At 32.1% G+C, this 18743-nt stretch overlaps 2 protein-coding genes across 2 annotated transcripts; one reads left to right on the forward strand and one right to left on the reverse strand.

Annotated features, from left to right (window-relative positions):
* Positions 1 to 11984: 11984 nt before the first annotated feature.
* LOC148232962 (uncharacterized) lies at positions 11985 to 12973 on the forward strand. Its single transcript, XM_088189991.1, has 2 exons — positions 11985 to 12278; positions 12347 to 12973. The coding sequence occupies exons 1-2, from the start codon at positions 11985 to 11987 to the stop codon at positions 12884 to 12886; spliced, it is 834 nt and encodes a 277-aa protein (XP_088046117.1). The 3' UTR covers positions 12887 to 12973.
* Positions 12974 to 15974: 3001 nt separating this feature from the next.
* Positions 15975 to 17703, reverse strand: nac (GDP-fucose transporter nac). Its single transcript, XM_088190246.1, has 5 exons — positions 17499 to 17703; positions 17232 to 17433; positions 16942 to 17167; positions 16581 to 16873; positions 15975 to 16517 (listed from the first exon to the last, which is right to left on the reverse strand). Exons 1-5 carry the CDS (start codon positions 17558 to 17560, stop codon positions 16293 to 16295), a joined length of 1008 nt encoding a protein of 335 aa, XP_088046372.1. The 5' UTR covers positions 17561 to 17703; the 3' UTR covers positions 15975 to 16292.
* Positions 17704 to 18743: the final 1040 nt, after the last annotated feature.

Consider the following 18743-nt stretch of genomic DNA (forward strand, 5'->3'; position numbering starts at 1 on the left):
CCCTTTAGTGTCGGAAAGTGCCATACTGTGTCATTTTCCCGATCCCATTCGCCATCAGCTTATTTCTACCATCTAGGTAGTAACATTTTGACTAGAGAAACTTCCACTAAAAATCTCGGAATCACTTTCGAGAGCAAATGGAGGTTCTCTCTATACATACACGACGTCTGTGATAAATATTCCAAGATGCTCGGCTTTGTTATGAGGAACGCCTTTCACTTTGACGATCCGTCAGTTATTCGCATCCTCTATGACACCTTAGTTCGTAGCATTCTTGAATCGGGATCTATAATTTGGAATCCCCGAATAGCCAAATATTCCCTTTTAGTGGAAAAAATTCAAAAAAGGTATTTAAGATACCTTTACAAAAAGACATTTGGTTATTATCCGTACATATATCCCAGCGCCTTTCTTTTAGGAGCGTTAGGATACGATTCGCTGAGCTCTCGCAGAAATTTGTATGTCGCTAAGCATTTTTTCAAATTACTAAAAGGCGCTGTCGACAATCCAGCTATTCTCGAGGAATTCCAGTTTTGGGTTCCGGAACATTTTCGAGAATCACAATCGCGTCCTCTTTTGATGCCCGTTAGGGCTAGGACTTCTTCACTTGCCGACTCGCCTATAGCTGTGGCCATCCGGCTCCTTAATACTCTGGCATTACATATTGATCTGTTTAATATTAGCTACGAGGAGCTGATCCAGTTTGTATCATTTAATTTTGATATTTTATAAGATTGATAAGTATTGTTCTACTTATGTATTTATACTATTTTTTTGTTTTGTAAATTTAAAATTTGTTTTCGACCATCGTGGCGCATTGGAATAACCTGTTAGGCCACGATGGTCTTAATTAAATTTTCTAAAAAATAAAATAAAATATATTTTATTTTTTATAAGCTGAAGTTGCTGCTTACTGGAGAGCTAGCTCGTTCTTAATTAATCCGTAAGATTAGGAAAATCAAGAAAAAACAATTGTAGTGATTAATGTTTCTTTTCAAAAATTATTTCTCAGGAATAATATTAAATGATTATATCACGTTTCTTGAGAGATTTGGAGACTTCTCGAGATCTCTAATAAAACGCTTTTGTGTTGGTACAAATTTAATTTATATGAATATTTTTTAGTTTACAACAACGTATTTTTTAAGACAAGTAGCGGTTTTAATTTATTTAGAGCAGGTAGTGAGAAAAGGGACATGGATTTTCAATTTACACTCCGAAAACATTGATATTATATTTTAATGACCAATTACGATTAGCAAGCATTTCGTTTTGACTTCTTTAAGCATTTGCCAGTAAACCAAAATTTAAGAATGCAAAAATCAATGACTTAAGAATGATTATACTATTAAAATTTTGTCAGAGATTCGTTCGCTAGATAAATGAATCAAGAATAATTGTTATATGAAGCATTTTTTGCAAAATACGATACAAAATATATGTTAATTAAAAATGCATTAAATATTTTAGTCATAATTATAATAATATCTATTGTAATATTATGTACTTGTATTTTTACCAATTTTAGCGCTTGTTTATATTTTAGTTATTAACTATAATATAATTTATATGTATAAATATTGATTATTATATAATTATAATTAATAAGATTATTATATAATTATAATTCCGATCGATCATCACAGATTAGGTTTGTCTAGATTTTCCAAATCTCACGGATGAATCAAAATCAAGCTAGGTCGTACATATTAGGTATTAATAATTGTATTATAATGAGCTACTTCAGCTCATAGAGAATATCTTGTATGTATTCAACAAAAAAATATATAGTGTATTACATATATTTTTTTCAGATAACTAACTATCTCGAAAATTCTCGAGTAATTAGAAACCCTAGTGATGATCAATTTGAATTAGAATTATATAATAATCACTAATTCGGATATTCCAAACACATTTAAAATTGAAACCCATGTCTTTTTGGTATTAGACGTAGACTATATCACTGAATATCTATAATATAATGTTCTTGCTTGAGGTCTGTTAGAATATTTATGGAGTAGTGGTTACTTTTACATACATAGTTTATTATCGAATTCGATTCTGGCTTAAAAAATAAATATCAAACAAAATTCTAATTGCTCCAAGCGCTTTTGATTGTTCGCTCGATTGCTTGAAACATCAAATCGGCACATCGCCATGCGAATCGAGCGCTCTTTTGACTCGTTATGCTTTTTGATAGCGACGATTCGGCATTGTTCCCCCACGGTGGTGTGTCTGCGGGGAGTGGCTTTTGTTGGTAGAGAAAAAAAGGATTCTAGGCATTTATTATCCCGGGCTCGCGAACGCGCTCCTATTGTATGCGACCGCTGCGCTCTATCATAATGAAACACTTCAGCGTGATGAAGCCCCGAGGATATAAAACGTGTGGAAAATGTCGAGTTAAACTATTATTGTATTGACGACCAATAGAAAGTCTTATATTCGTCCAAGGTAGCGACAGCCTGCTAGATTGTAGCACTCCGTTCCAGCCCGCGGGCGATATAAAATTTATTTGATTTATATGTCTCTTGTCTATTATATTATATATAACTATATAAATGACACAATATTGCGTAATTCTGAAAAATAGTTGGATGTATATAAATACTACAATAAATTATCTGGTGTCATTGGTATCACTCTAGTACAACTTTAGCGGCATTTAATTTGATCAATCGTCAATCGTTAAAACTCAACATGAAAATGTCGAAGATTCATGTAAGACATGTTTTGCTTTAGAAGTTTCGTCTGTGTGAGATTTATGGCTTAGAAACCATAGACTAGGATTGGACTAGACAATCAATCAAATCCCGGACGATTTACAATACATATGGAACCCAGGATTAGTAAATATAATTCCGAAAATTGAATTGGTATCTCTACAAATTTTAAGAGATCGATGCTTGTAAAACTTACCAATGTAATGAAATAGTTTGCATTGTAATTAACAGTTCAAGTGTCATAGAATTCACGTTGCCATTTCTGAAGTCATTTACAAAAAGATTCTAGCTCAACTCTCAAAAGCATGCTCAAAATAAAATAATCAAAGTTATTTCACTGATGCTTATGACGCATATGGAGAAGGAGAAAGATTTTTAATAAATAATAGTGTTGTTATTGGTTATGATGATAAGAGATAAATTCTGTTAAAGGGAAGCTAAAGGATCAGGATCCTATACAGATTATACTGTACGTTTAGGGTAATAAGGAATAAGTAATTCTTATGCACTAAACTAAACTTCAGCAGCCATCACATAAATAATTAAAATATTTTACGTATTTTTAATGTTGCCATATCTTTATGATAAAAATCTTGTTCGATGTATTTAAAATGCTACCCGTTGATTTTTCAACGGTCATGTTGCTAGTACATATGTATGTATATATAAAACACTCGGAACTTTCTGAAGGATTAACACTTGTAATCTAATTGACTCGGTGGTGACCCTCGACGGAGACAGGTCGGAAAGATGCCCGTAAAGAATTTTCAAGGGTTGTTCTCGCGGAGTGAGAATGACACGAGAGGGTGGCGAAAATGATGGATGACGAAGGGACGGACGCTTTTTCCTTTGACGCCCTTTCCCGGCCAGAGTCCTTTTCAGCGCGCAAATCGTTTCTAAAACTATATAGAATTTTGATTCGTAATTTGCTTTTTGGCTATTCAACGAGACGTGTGTCAATCCGACGGGACTGGATTTCGAGGCGGTCTGCTTCAGGGGTGCCTGATTGTGTAATAATATAAATATTTTATTTTATTAAGTAAACTAAAGGCTGGTAATCGGTGACATCTATATTATAATATTTTATTACTACAAAATACAGAAAATATTTCTAACGCATTTTATTTAGAGATTGATTTTTAATACTTATCCAGGTATTACTTTTTATTTGCTAAAATTTATTAGCACTAGACGCAAAAATATTTGTTGTGAATCAGCTGTCATTAGCTCTACTTTAATCCGTTAATCTGTAACTTCTGTGGAATTTCTGAAATATTTTGTTCTAAAATAAAAAAATATGATCATACGTGTTAAGAAAACGCTGAAGCAAAATTATAACATGGTAAAAAAATCATTCAAGATGATCCTTGTAATGGAAGGTCTACAACTGCTACCTCTGAAAACGATATTAATTTTATTCATTATATGGTCATGCCAGATCAATGAATTAAGGTTATAAAAATATAAAATGCTGAAGGTATTTCTGAATGGCTCAAAAACTTTTTGAGCAATGAGTTAAGAATGACAAATATTTCTGATCAACCTTCAAAAACGTGTTAGTTTTTATCTGAATTGCTGCTCCATTATGCAGATGATCCTTATATTTTTATGGAAAGATTTGTTACTACAGATTAGATATGAGTAACCACTATCAGCCTGAATCGTAACAACAGTCGAAACAGTAGAATAATCAAGGTTCATTCCTCCCAAAAATAAATGATGATCCTGTTCGCTGGCTTTTGTTTTTTGGGATACGAAGCGAGTTTTACCTTTCTAATATAACTTTCAGGTATTAAAGCTAAAGGTCTGAGTGTGACTTTACAGCATGTATGGACATGTTATTGCGGTTATCAGGTAGTGGATTCAAAATAGCTGATCAGATTTGCTGGAGTATCGAGTTGAATTATTGTCAGCTGTAATCTGTTATGGAGCAACGAGGATATGTTGTGATGTGTTCTTACGATGATGATAGACGATCCGTTAATGTGTGTAATGCCATGATTTTAATGCGTCCCTTCTTCGCCCGTCTGTCTGTCAGCAGAGCCGCTGAGAGCGAATCCGGGCCCTGGAAAAACAATGATTCCGGGCCTCATGACAAAATTGCTATTTTATAGATTTTTTAACATTAATAATAATAGGTATGAGTTAAAGCCACTATTGCGACATATTTTCTGAAGTCATATTTTATGCAAAATATTAAAATATTTTGCATAAAATATGATTTTAGGCATTAATAATTATTAAATATATCTACTCATAATATTTACATGATAATTAGTCGTGTTGAATAGCGCAAAAAAACTATCCCTTTTGCAAAAATCCATGTCAAAAGCAATAAAATCGTGCCGTCGCAGTGGGAATGCTCGGTAATCTAGCGTTTATACTATGATTTTAATAATAATATTACAAATTGAATGAAGCACATCTAAACCAAATTTTGATCAATAGGATAGCGCAAAAAACAATTATCACTTCTCAGAAGTCAAAAATCCACGCCAAAAGCAATAAAATCGTGCCGTCGCCGTAGCAGTGGGAACGCTCGTTACCGAGCGTTCCCACTGCGACGGCGCCAACACGATTTTATTGCTTTTGACGTGAATTTTTGCCTTCTGAGAAGTGATAATTGTTTTTTGCGCTTTCCTATTGACCAAAATTCGGTTTGAATATACTTTGATCAGCCCTCTTATATTAGAAGTGCATTGTTATATCGGTAAGGATAGCTAGCATATTTTTAAAACATGGTGTAATATTGAAATGCAGACCAACTGTGGAGTAATATGTGAGATGCTATGTCTGTCTGTACTTAGTCTCCCGCTTATTTCCTCTTGAGAGATGTGTTGGCTTAGTTTGTATTTTGGACTTCACCTAATGAAAGTTCTAAAACTATAATTAGTTTTAGAACTTTCATTAGGTTAGGTTTGGGTTGGAACAGCAAATGGACGTTTCGCAACTGTCAAATTGAGTTTTATAGACATTTTAAAGCGGCATATTAACGCCCATCAGTTAAATTATATTTTCACTAGTGAAAATGTATTTGGACTAAACTAGTGAAAATATATACAGAAATGTTGAAATCATTTAATTTTACTAGCATCTGCGAGGTAATTTATATTTTTACTTTACTGGTGAAAATTTATCTTTTTAATAATATTTTATGAATAGAATCGAGACTTTTTTAGATTTTCTTCTAGGAATAAGCACATGAAACTGAGTGTATTATTTATTTATTTTGTTGTCAAATTACTGATAATATAATCTACATTTAATTTTTATTATTTCAGTTTATATTTTCGTTATTTCTTTGTTTCTTATATATAGTATTTTAAATGGTGGCTGTGTAGCAAAAAAATTCAAATCTAAAAATAAACAAAATAATAATTTAAACATATCAAATTAATTTTCAACGCCTAAGCTAAAATTTATTTCGTGCTCCAAACAATCAGAAGCGAGAGGGTGGTACCGGAAGTGGCGTTTCATATTTTCGCGGTGCTTTACAAAAGAACAGCATGCGCCGCTACGAATTACACAATGGAACACACAAATTATTTCCTACGAATCAATAATTTTATTCCTAATATAGCAGGGATTTGCAAACTAAGCCACTAAAGACAAAAATAAATAAATAAATGAACTATTTATGGGACAGTAAGACAAATTGTATTTTATCGACTTATACAGTTTACTAAAAAGCAGCTTTTAAAATACATCTACCTATATGATGAAAGGAACCACCAAAAATATTAATTACCAACATAGTTTAAGTACAAAGAAGAAACGATATTATATTTAATGCTTAAGTGTATCATTTCGACGTATTATTTTTGAGTTCAGTTATTACTTAATAAAAAAATAATCGAATAATATTTTACATGAAACTTGAATTTTTATAAATTAAAAATGCAACAAAATTTTAATGTTTTAAATTTGCTATAGATTTATTACTTTATCTTATTATTGTTTCTTTATTATATTATTTTGTATACTTAAGGGGTTAGATAAAAATAGTAACATAAGTACTTATTTCAAAAGTCTTCCGTAGACATTTCGTCACTAAGCGAGTTACTGGTTTGTACCACATTGTTTATTCTGAAGTCAATGCTATACTTTATGTGGCTGGAGACTTAGCTTCTATGAATAGTACGCATGGAACAATTAGACGAAAATATTTTTGATAAGTTGAGTTTTAAAAAAATACGCAAATTAAGGCTTAGTTGGAAAAAATTATGAGGCTTATGAAAATACAGAGCGCTTCTGATTATTCATTGTATTATTCACATCTTTGTGGGAAACATCTCAATCTATCATCTGTTTATGAACCAGTTGTTTCAGCAGAGAGCTTTATTTGCTCTCATAGACTTAACCATTGTCAGCTCTTTGATTTTTTAATCAGAAATAGCCAAATATCCTGACTGGCCCAATCATACAGAAATTCGATGGCTTAGCCACGGTAAAGTTTTATTGAGATTTTTTAAAGAAAAAATCCGCCCTCAGCTATTATAACCAAATACTAAATGGCTTTGAAAATTAGACTTTGCTGCATATAACATGACAATTTTTAATTTAACTTTAAAATATTTACGATCTGGCCCTTCACACTGAGCTAATAAAAAACGGCAATTTTTATTAAAGAAAACTCTTGGTAAATATAGACTCTAAATCCGCTAAAGAATTCTCTTCAGCGGATTCAAATTTTAGATATAATAAAAAATACGAGGTGTGATAAAAAAAACGGTGAATGAATTTTTATAGCAGCAACTGCTGACGCTTCATCCATTTGAAGTAATAAGTCCGATAGCCTGATCCGTTGGCATCATAAGGGCCCATACGAACTGTCGGCTAGCCGCCGGCGACTAGCCGCCCGGCGACTACTTTATATGGTTTTAAATGGGTGCATACGCACTCAGGCGCCGAGTCGCTGGAGCGTCAGGCGCGATCCTGTGCAGGGGTGATGCACAGGCGACTTGCCTGTCGCGGCAACCTATAAAATCATGGGTTTAGATGAGTGCATTCGCACAAGGAGCGACTTTCGAGGCGACTTATATATCATTCACAAAAAATGGCTTCGACACAGAAACGCTCATCGTAGAAATTGAATCCCGAATCGCTTACAATAATTTTATATGAATATTGATAACGAAAAAAAAATATTGTGAAATAATATGTATAATTATACTATATTATTTCTTGCTTCTCGATTTAAATTAATTTTATTAACATAATACAGATACATTTATAATTGCATTTGGGAAACAAAAAGCGTTTCATACGGGGAAATTCAATATTATATTGAAATTAAAATAATATTTTTTCTCTTTAAATTAATATTGCAATTTCTTCGCGAATGTACTACCCGACCTCGAGTCGCTCGGCTTAGCCGCCTAGTCTAGTTACCTACGTTTTTGAGCCGGCGGCCGCTAGTCGCCGGCGGCTAGCCGACAGTGCGTATGGGCCCTAACTCAGCCATTAGCTGTTATTAATCACTGAAGAACGAAAGAGATAAAAAGGCAAGATAAACAACGTTGGACAATATTTGGCCGATAAACAACGGCCGTAAGCAGCGAATCCAATCGAGCCAAAAATTCGTATAAAATAAATCGGTTATCCGTAAATTATCCCGTACTAAATTAAATGTACATATTACGGTTAGCATCATAAGATTCCCTATCGAGCTCGACGGTTTACCGTTACATTCTAATTAGAATCCACTACTATTTGCCTCTCAGCCATACACCTTAGGGGTGTTAACCTGCGCTTCTAAAGAAATATTTACCATTTTATTTTTATTATATAATAATGCTCTTTTCTTATAATAAATATAAATATTTTATTGCTTTTGGAAACAAAAATAGTAGGAATACATTTAATAATGACTATAATAATTATATTTATTTAAAATATCGTTGAAATTCCGCACAAAATTAAAAAAAATCAGATACATAAGTAGTAAAATTATGGAATGAAGCTAGTGGTATTGTAGGTTAATCAAATTTATTCATTTAACAATCCAGAACTGACGCCGATCCACTACAAATAAAAGTGGGAGTGGTGTCGCATGCAACGAAGAAAGAGATAAAGCATGCTTTTTTGTGTAACGGTACTTCGTCTAGATGACATGGGAATCTTATGAAGCGATCCGTTGAGATAGTCAGTGTCAAGTTTGAACAAGTTGTGACTTGTCAGCCGACTTCTAGAGCCGGAAGAGTTAGGTCGTATTTAGTGTGTCTGTCGCGTATCATAGATTTCGAACAACGCGTTAAAGTGACAAATAAGCTCATGAAATGTGAAAATCAGTGTATGGCGATAATGTGGTGACTCTGAAGACTGTTTAGAAATGGTATGCGATTTAAAAGCGGAAATGAATCGGTTGAAAACAAGCAACGGTCGGGACGTCCATCGACCTCAAAAACAGACGAAAACGTGCAAAAAGTTTCAAAAATGGTTCGTTCAATTAGTTGATTGACTATTTGAGAGCTTACCGAAGAACTGAACATCTCGTACGGATCAGTGCAAAGCATTTTAACCGATAATTTGCAAATGAGACGAGTGAGTGCGAATTTTGCTCGCAGACTTTTGACTGACGAACAGAAGGAAAATCGCTTGTCAGTTTGCACGGATTTGAAGGATCGTCTTGATGCAGATCTGGACTTGATGGTCAAAATTATAACTGGAGATGAAAGTTAAGTGTATGGCTATGATACTGAGACGAAAATGCAGGGTTTCCAATAAAAAATGAGTGTCTCTCATTGCCCTAAGAAACGTCAGTGTCATACTAATTGTTTTTTTCGATAGTGAGGGCATAGTGCGATCAGAGTTCGTTTCAAGGGGAACCACTCTTACCTTCGAATATTAAAAGGCTGCAACGTTTACGAAATGAAATATGGAGAAAGAGACCAGAAAAATGGACCAGTGGTTTTCTCCTTCGTGCCACCATCCGCGAATTTTTGACCGAAAAAAAGGTTCCTGTCTATCTACATTTACCTTACTCTTTGGATTTAGCACCATGCGACTTCTGACTCTTCCCAAAAATAAAAATCGTGCTAAAAGTAAAACGTTTTGCCACTATTCCCGACATTGAGAGGGCCAGAACGAAGCAACTAAAGACCTTTTAGAAAAAAACCTTACATAAATACTTCTAATCATGGAATCAACGTTGGGATAAGTGCATCGCTAGCCAAGGAGAGTACTTTGAAGGAGATTAATTCAAATTTGATCTAAACTTATTACTTTGTTCGTAAAAAATTATTCACCGAAATTTTTTGATCACATCTCGTACACTAATAACAAAAAAACTTTATTGAAATTGCATTATTAATAATTTACAACTAATTCACACATATGTCTCTATTTGTCAGATTGGAGCGCTGTATACCAAATGCTTGTAGATTTACTACAATAATCATACGTGTAGGTAAAAAAGGGTTAATAACTATGCATTATATTTAAATTAATATTTCTTTACAAGAATAGTTATTTTAACGCTTTACCCTTTGCACAATAAATGCACTTTACACAATACGCACGTATACATGTTCAATAAATCGTTAAAAAGCCAGTGAAGTACCTCATGTATAGCTCGACATGAATGAACAAATTACAAATATTTATAATCAAAGAGAAAGAAATTTGAATGGGCCATTTCGGAATCTGATCGTAGGGGGCCAGTGGGGCTCGTGCTGGCATATGCCACTCCATTGTGTCCCAAACCTGGAGTAATGACTATAATAAGGCAGCGCCTGGCAGCAGAGGTGTGCGGTGTAATTCGAGACGATAAAGACGATATCAAGCAGCTGCCTGTGTAACTTGTATGGGGTTGAAAGTCGGAAACGACCAATCTATCGTGTTGATTGAGCAACCGATTGTTTTCGAGAGAGACTCTTGATAAAATATACAAGCAACTTTGATACTAGTACTTGATTGATAGATTGTAGATTGATCACGGCGTTACATTTTATAAGCTTTTAAATAGAGTTCCAACGGTTTGGTTGTTTCAATAATTTATTGAACAAAATTGGCACACAACTATGAAGAAATGTAGTATTTAAAAAAAATGCTAACTACAAAAGTAGTATTTTTTAAACATTTGGGATAACTACTAGCTTATTTTTTTGCTTGGGTTTAAATGTTTTGCTTATTAAATTTTAAAAAATCAAAAAAATATTGTTCAAGTTTTTCATTGCTTTACATTGGTTACATAATATATATTAACACAATGGCACGTCAGCAATAAAATATGAAATCAGTTCATACCGATATCACATTTATAAATGTATCTAAATAACAATAATTTTGTTTACATGAAGGAAATGATCAATAAATTTCTAACATTGTCTTGTATTACAAATGTACACTTAGTGTACATATAAAAATTGACAAACGCCAATATTATTACGAAATAATCAACGAATCAAATATTTTTTTACAAAAATAATTTAAATAAATAAAGCTTAGAAGTTGCAAAGCAAAAAATCCGACTCATAATTTTGACATGTTTTGTTGATAAAATACTTATTTTTGTTTCTTACGATAATTACTAAAATATTGGTTTTAATCTTAGTTATTATTTATAAGTGTGTAGCGGAGGAATACTAAGATATGAACATTATATTCGACAAATTTATACAGATTTTCACATAGTAAAATTACATGTACACTCGGTGTACATCACAGTAAAAAGAAGTATAAAGTATAATCTTGGCAAAAAAATGTTATTATGCGGATACTATTATATATCCTACAAATGATAAAATCGACTGTAAAACACTATACAATATAATTAAAAAATAACAGCAATATATTATTATATACTACGATCACAATTTTTTTATATTTTAAGAATCCACAATTATAATCTAAGCTTCAGATTAATTCAATATTAATTATGGATCAGCTCTTTGAGAATTTTTAAAAGTAAATTAATAAAAAACTGAATTTTAATTAATAGTGGAAGAAAAGCAAACGTCTTTTTAATTTTTAATTTATTTTTAAAGAAAAAATAATATTTCAAAAGCAAGTAAAAATTTTAAAATAAAATTAGCATAATACACTAAAAAATATAAAATAACCAATTATAAACCAGCATTTTATTTGTTCTCAAATTACCAATAACCGCTGGTTGTAATCGCGATTATTTTCTAGTTTGGTCATTTATGTAAGTCCAATTAAGTTATATATGTATTATACATAGATTAACATCAAACGAATACATTTTTAATATTTTTTACATGGGATATCTTATTTATAATTGTATTTCACCAGGTCAAAATGCAGCCCTTCAGTTCAAACCGCCAGTGCAAAGTCTCCGAGTTGAAGTTCTCCATCGCGAGGCTTATGGCTCCAGAGCCTTCAGCTTTCAGGCAATATAAGGAACCGGTGCCACCTATTCCTGTTGCTTTGACTCAATCGCCTGCTCCAGCTCCTCCTGCGCCTTCAGCACCAGCCCCTCCACCTAGGCATAAAACTTTTGCTTGTGGAGACTGCGGCAAGGTCTTCAACGCACACTACAATCTAACAAGACACATGCCAGTCCACACTGGCGCAAGACCTTTCGTTTGCAAAGTAAGTTTAATCATAAAAAATACAAATCAAAGACATTTAGGATCTAACTAAAACATTTTCTTTACCAGGTATGCGGCAAAGGTTTCCGACAGGCTTCCACCCTCTGTCGACACAAGATAATCCACACTGCTGAAAAACCACACAGATGCGGCGTCTGCGGAAAAGCATTCAATAGATCTTCAACCCTCAACACCCACGCAAGAATCCACGCAGGAGTTAAGCCGTTCGTCTGCGAGACTTGCGGCAAGGGTTTCCACCAGAAGGGCAATTATAAAAATCACAAACTGACCCATAGCGGAGAAAAGGCTTACAAATGCTCCTTATGCAGTAAGGCATTTCATCAAATATACAACTTGACCTTTCACATGCACACGCACAACGACAGAAAGCCTTTCACTTGCCACATCTGCGCCAAAGGGTTCTGCAGAAATTTCGATCTAAAAAAGCACACTAGAAAACTACACGTGGGTCCTAGCGTTTCTAGCATGGGTAACAGTTCTGTGAGCACTGCGCACAGAGAGCCACAACCTTTGCTTCTACCGCCGAGATTGATTCCTCCGGCTCATCCTCCAACTCCAGCGGCTCTGTTCTTCTCCAAAATTTTGTGACCCGACGCTCCCTTGTACTTCAACTGAGCTTGTTGGCAAGGGAATTCCCGAATGTTTAACGCTGCGTCTTCAGAAGAACGTTATGAACCTAGAAATTAAATCTAAAGTCAAAATTGGACTTTCAGTTCAATTGGTGCTTTCTATGACGTGTACATAATTTATGCTATAGTCATATAAAATAATATTCTATATAAACGTTAGCTTCGCAATACATTGTGCTTATAAACGTGCTTGCTGATAGTGTTTAAAACAATAGTAGAAAATCATTAATATGTGTAATAGAATTTAATGGAATTGTAATTATATCTAAAATGTATGTAAAACAAGGTCTCTTTTGCAATCAAATATTATATTAGTGTTGTATAAATTTAGTATTATTAATTAAAGATTGTAAATAATAGGAAATTATTATAATGATATTGATATTATCAGTTAACGATTGTTCGTTATAAATATAAAATGTGTATAATACATAATCTTATTGTCAATATTCATCAATGTTAATCGAATCTTCATATCTTTCGTTATTGTATAATAAATAAAATTAATAATTTATTATATGGTAATAAATATATATGATCATATACGTATATTGTATTCTTTCAAACCTGTGATAATAAGCAATAATATAAATACATTTTAGAACAATAAATAAGAAAAAATAAAAAATATTGTTATTTTCTGATATCGTTATGATTTTAACATTCACATAATTTCATACTAATTCCTTACTTTTATTCAAAATATGGGAAAATAATAATAATCTTTAATCAAACATATATTAAATAAAATTTGGCGCGTTCCATATGCATACAGAAGAAAATAAGCAGTATCATAAAAATTAATAAGCTTACAAAATCAATTATTTTCATATTAATATGTACTTTTATTTTAGTTAGTATCTTAAAATATATTAAAATAATAGTCCTAAAAATAATAAGAAAATATAATAAAATACGTGAAAATCTACTTACACAAGTATAATACAACAAATAACCACGAGACGATGCATTAGCAAATTGCATCTCGTCTACAGAGTCCATTTACATTTCATACAAATTACCCACAGACTATCTCGTATCTTATATCTGCGATCTTCATAGAATACCCACTTGGCGTTTGCTTCTTCACATTCTGAATAGGGCGTAAATCGAACTCTTATCTTGATTATTACATAATAAATAAATAAATTTAAAAAAATCACATATTATAAAAACTAGTTACAAATTAATAAATAATATATTGAGTGTAAAAAAATAGGTCAATCAGGGTTAATCAGCGTCCGTGTCGCGTCACACCCCTTTTGAAACAACTTTCACCCTTCCGGGGTGGTGGCTGCTCTATCGTCCGATCTTCATCTCTTTTTGACAGAGTGAGCAGATTATTATCAGGTAATTACCTAATAGACTCCAACCCTTCATGATTTGCTGATGTATCGCTTGTCAAGGGAAAAATACATTTTTTTACAGTGTGTTTTACTGAATAGACTTTTATGCTTGTATTTTAGTTGCAATTTTAAACATCTTACTTATAGTGAATTGTCAGCTTATTTAGAAGTTAATTATACATTTATATAAATGGTACCAGTTGATTTAACAGATTAATTTTTATTTATAGCAAAATAGTAGTTACACTATATTCATATTAAAATTCATAATATTCAACATCTTAATAACATACTTACTTAAAAAGATATGTTAAATGTTAAATAATTAAAGTCAAGAATCAATATTAACTTATCACATTTATTTTTGAGTAAAATACAAATAAAACATTGATAATTCATTTTTTTATATTTTCTATTATTTTTTGATAGATGCATTAATGTAGTATTAACATATGTATACAAGGTGTGATAAAGAAATAACGACATTTGATATGGTCTTCAGGTCACTCCGCAATTTTTCCTTAATCTCTTCTATGGTCGAACATCTATATATGCAGGAAAAGAAAAATAAAACGCAGGAGGCTAATATCTGGTGAATGCGGTGACTACGGCGTCACTACGATGTATTTTTTGCCCAAATATTCAAGTGTGAACTATTACGTTATTGTAATGCAGTCTAAGAGTTGTTTTTTTGTGATTTTCACGAAAAAACAAATAAAACCTATATATATTACTCCTTATTGATGTTGCATAACCTGATTCGTGGTATAATATACCATTAAAAACGAAGAAAACATTAAGGATAACCTTAACAAACGAACAAATTTGACGTGAACTTTGTTTCAACGTCATAATCATATACATGTTATGACGCGTTGGAAAATTCTAGATTGTCAACGACTTTATTCAACAATCCCTTAACATTTTTTAACAATACTGTTTTTGCTTTTTTGTCACATTTTGGGCTGTAGGCGGACGAAGGGACTGGAGAGTGGGATGTGGAAACAGACAAGCGCCAATAGGATAGTGGACTGATTCAAACTGATTTTCACTATTTGTATTGTTGTAATTTTGCTAGTTTCAACTAGTTTGGGAGAAATTCTTTTGAATATGATTTGTAGTCTTTTTTTAAGCGTTATTACACCTAAAATATTTTTTTTATATACCATTAATATGTATGTATTTCACATAAAAACCGTTTCACTGTACTTTTCATTCTACTAAATATCAAAATTATAAGTATGATTTGTGAAGAAATTGTACATGATCGATTTTTTTCATTATTTTTGCAGTAATCGACATCTGAAAATCTATATAAATCACTATTTACATTAATGACAACTTTTATATCGCAGGTTTGTGCATTTAATATAATATTAATTTTATAAATGTAATTACTCCTAAATATTTTATATTATCAATAACTTATATAATGTCACAGTAATACCTTTAAATTAAATGTGTTACTACTGATTATTACTCGTTAGATTATTATAATCAATGCATTTTTTTAAATTTTAATAGCGGAACCATTACCCTATCGCGTTGAAAAAACTTTCCGTCAATATATTCCACTTTTATGTAGTCTCTGATAATTTTTAATGGGTACGATACTATTGCAGTTATTAAATGATGTTTTTTATAGTATATTTGAAAATATAACGGTTAATAATTTAAATGAATATAATGGAAACATAAGTATTGTATTATTTAAATTACTTTATTAACCTAACAAAAATATAGATTTCTCTATTAAAATACAGTACAAACAAGATTTATTAATTACAAACTAGAAGTTATCAAAACAATTTATTGAATGCTTGTGAAAACATCAGTCTATCAATAGGAAATTGATTATTTTTTCTTAAATAAATTAAAATAATACTTGCATTACATATACATTTTTTTAATAACAAATCACACGAAAGCAATGTAAAATTAACTAAAAAAATAATTAACTTATGTACATTTTTGAGACAAAACAATTTGGTAAATATAAATATCATATATTAGTATACATTATACTAAACTCTGCTTCTCTCTACTATCCTCTTTCGCAGAATAGGAAGCTTTTTCCATCTCCAACTGTTTGAATCTAGCATATAAAGCGCTCGACAACAAAACAATCACATTCGAGGTCCACCACAAGAATGATTTATAATCATCATACCAAAAAGTCGCTATCACAGTTTGAGTGCAAGCCTTTGCCGTTCCAGATATGTTGTGCGTTAAAGGCGACGTCACCTAAAAATAAATATTATCAAAATATATAAAAGACAAGATTGAGTACAAGTTAATATATGATACCTTTATTTGAAGCGAAGTAACAAGTCCGATAGCAAAACCGCAAAAACCTCCAATGATCATTTGCACCCAAAACACGTAATTATCCAAAGAATCAAAGTTATAGAATGTTTTAAATTCGCCATTCATTAATGCCATGGGCAGCATTAAAAATATGGAATAAGCGTTGTTGTAATATGATAAGAGCCACACCTCATTGTTAACAAACGGTAATACTTGTTTTGTATAAATTGTGTACATTGATAACAAAATAGAACTGATTACACCAACCACAGTTCCGAATAATGAAAATGAATCTAAAATTAATGTACATATTTATAAATAAAATCATATAATAAATTAACTTAACGTAATACAAATTTACCAATTAGGCTTTCTTGATCGACGCCCAACCAAAAGCCTAAAATAATAAAACCACAGCAAGCCATACATCTCTTCGACGTATGCTGACTTAATAAGATACTTCCCAATACAACATTGAAAACTGTGGTTAATGATCGTCCAACGAAATAAAAAGCTACACCGACGTGTTGCAAATATATATTACTAGTTGCGACCATACCGACGAATAATAGTGATAGAGGTAATACCTAAAATTATATATTTTTAACAATAATGAAATATGTTAATACATAAAAAAAACACTATACAAACATTTTTTATCGTATCCACTTTCCATGGCGAGCCTTCTGGAAATTTGAGCAAACCAGGTATACCTTTGGTTTTGCTCAATACGTGGCATATTAAAAACGATATCAAACATTGAAACCATGTGATGATTATTGGCGCTTTCAAACCAGTCGTTTTATCACTCAACAGTGTTTTATTTACGAATACCGTAAATATTGATATGAACCTGTAAATGATAATTGTAACATTATTAACAAAAATTACATAAAATGTAATATGTGATCTGTTTACCAATATGCTGTAACTACGATGGCGATATTAATATATTTACTATGCAGAGTAACGTCTTTCATTTTAAAATATATATGTTCTATGATAGATTTAAGTTACATATGTAAATGAAAGCATTAAAATAACGCGCAACGTCAGTAAAACTGATAAGCCGGCCACGAAAACATAGTCTGACGTTTGTCTTAGCAGCGCATTTTTCGAGCATGAACTTAAATGTCAGTAATCTTTATAATAATTTTAAAATGCTTGTATTTTTCGGGTAAAAATTCTTTTGACAGATGGCAATAGTGTTATCGTACATGTAGTGTTGTTCTTACTGAAACGCTGAAAAATAGTAAAACTGGCCGATCTGTCATTCGCATGTTGACAGTTCATTATCAATAGCTGGCCATATACGCGCGGACAAATCCGATCGTGTTTGGTGAGAAAAGATACAGATTTTTCTGTCCGCTGTCCGTGCTCAAAACGAACGGATCAAACACGGACAGGCAGATCCGAACACCCGCAACCGACGGTTAACAGTATTTTTTATTAAAATTTGTCCCTTCAGTGATTATATGACCCGGGCTAACGTCTAAGATAAGGTTTTGGTGACAAGGTTATTACTTTATGACAGGTTTTTGCTTTTTTGAATGAGACATCAGACAACCGAGGTGTGCGAGTTCAGACAGCTTTCGTGTGTGGCGAAGCTCGTACAGATCTGTCCTGGTGTCTGGCGGACATAAAAATGTTCTTGCTCTATAATTATAATTATATGCAATAATAAGCACGAATTGAATATTTTAGTTGTGTTTTCAGTACTTAACTAAAATATTTAATTCGTGCTTATCTTTTGGATATTCCTCAATTATCTGGAAAATGGCAAAAATTGATCCAATAAAAAAAGCTGGCAAAGTTTACTGCCGTCATTTAACAAATAATTTGAAAAAATAATTTTAACAACTTATTCAATTTGCTTTCGCGAATATCGTTCGACTACGCATCAATTTAATAGACTAACAGAGCACTTATCTGCCTATTTTAATATGGCATGACGGATTAATGTATAAACTTTTAAAACACGGAACTCATTATTATATTGTCCACATTTTACGGTTTACCTTAAAAATCGAAGCTATGTAGTTTCGATAAACAATACACTTTCGATACCGCGTAAAATACCAGCTGGTATTAATTATATTCCAAATTTAAAAAATACGCTGATACCTATTGCAGATAAACTAGAAAAATCTGTTGAAAACTTAA

This window comes from Plectrocnemia conspersa, unplaced genomic scaffold (assembly GCF_051122295.1).
Source record: "Plectrocnemia conspersa isolate PC_06_02 unplaced genomic scaffold, ASM5112229v1 ptg000008l, whole genome shotgun sequence".
NCBI lineage: Eukaryota > Metazoa > Arthropoda > Insecta > Trichoptera > Polycentropodidae > Plectrocnemia > Plectrocnemia conspersa.

Excerpts from the sequence above, each read along its gene's own strand:
- nac (XM_088190246.1), bottom strand. The coding sequence starts at position 17,560 with ATGAAAGACGTTACTCTGCATAGTAAATATATTAATATCGCCATCGTA. Across the intron at positions 17,168-17,231 it reads AAGTGGATACGATAAAAAAT|GTATTACCTCTATCACTATT; the intron begins GTTTGTATAGTG and ends ATATAATTTTAG. Across the intron at positions 16,874-16,941 it reads CGATCAAGAAAGCCTAATTG|ATTCATTTTCATTATTCGGA; the intron begins GTAAATTTGTAT and ends CATTAATTTTAG.
- LOC148232962 (XM_088189991.1), top strand. The coding sequence starts at position 11,985 with ATGCAGCCCTTCAGTTCAAACCGCCAGTGCAAAGTCTCCGAGTTGAAG. Across the intron at positions 12,279-12,346 it reads CAAGACCTTTCGTTTGCAAA|GTATGCGGCAAAGGTTTCCG; the intron begins GTAAGTTTAATC and ends TTTCTTTACCAG.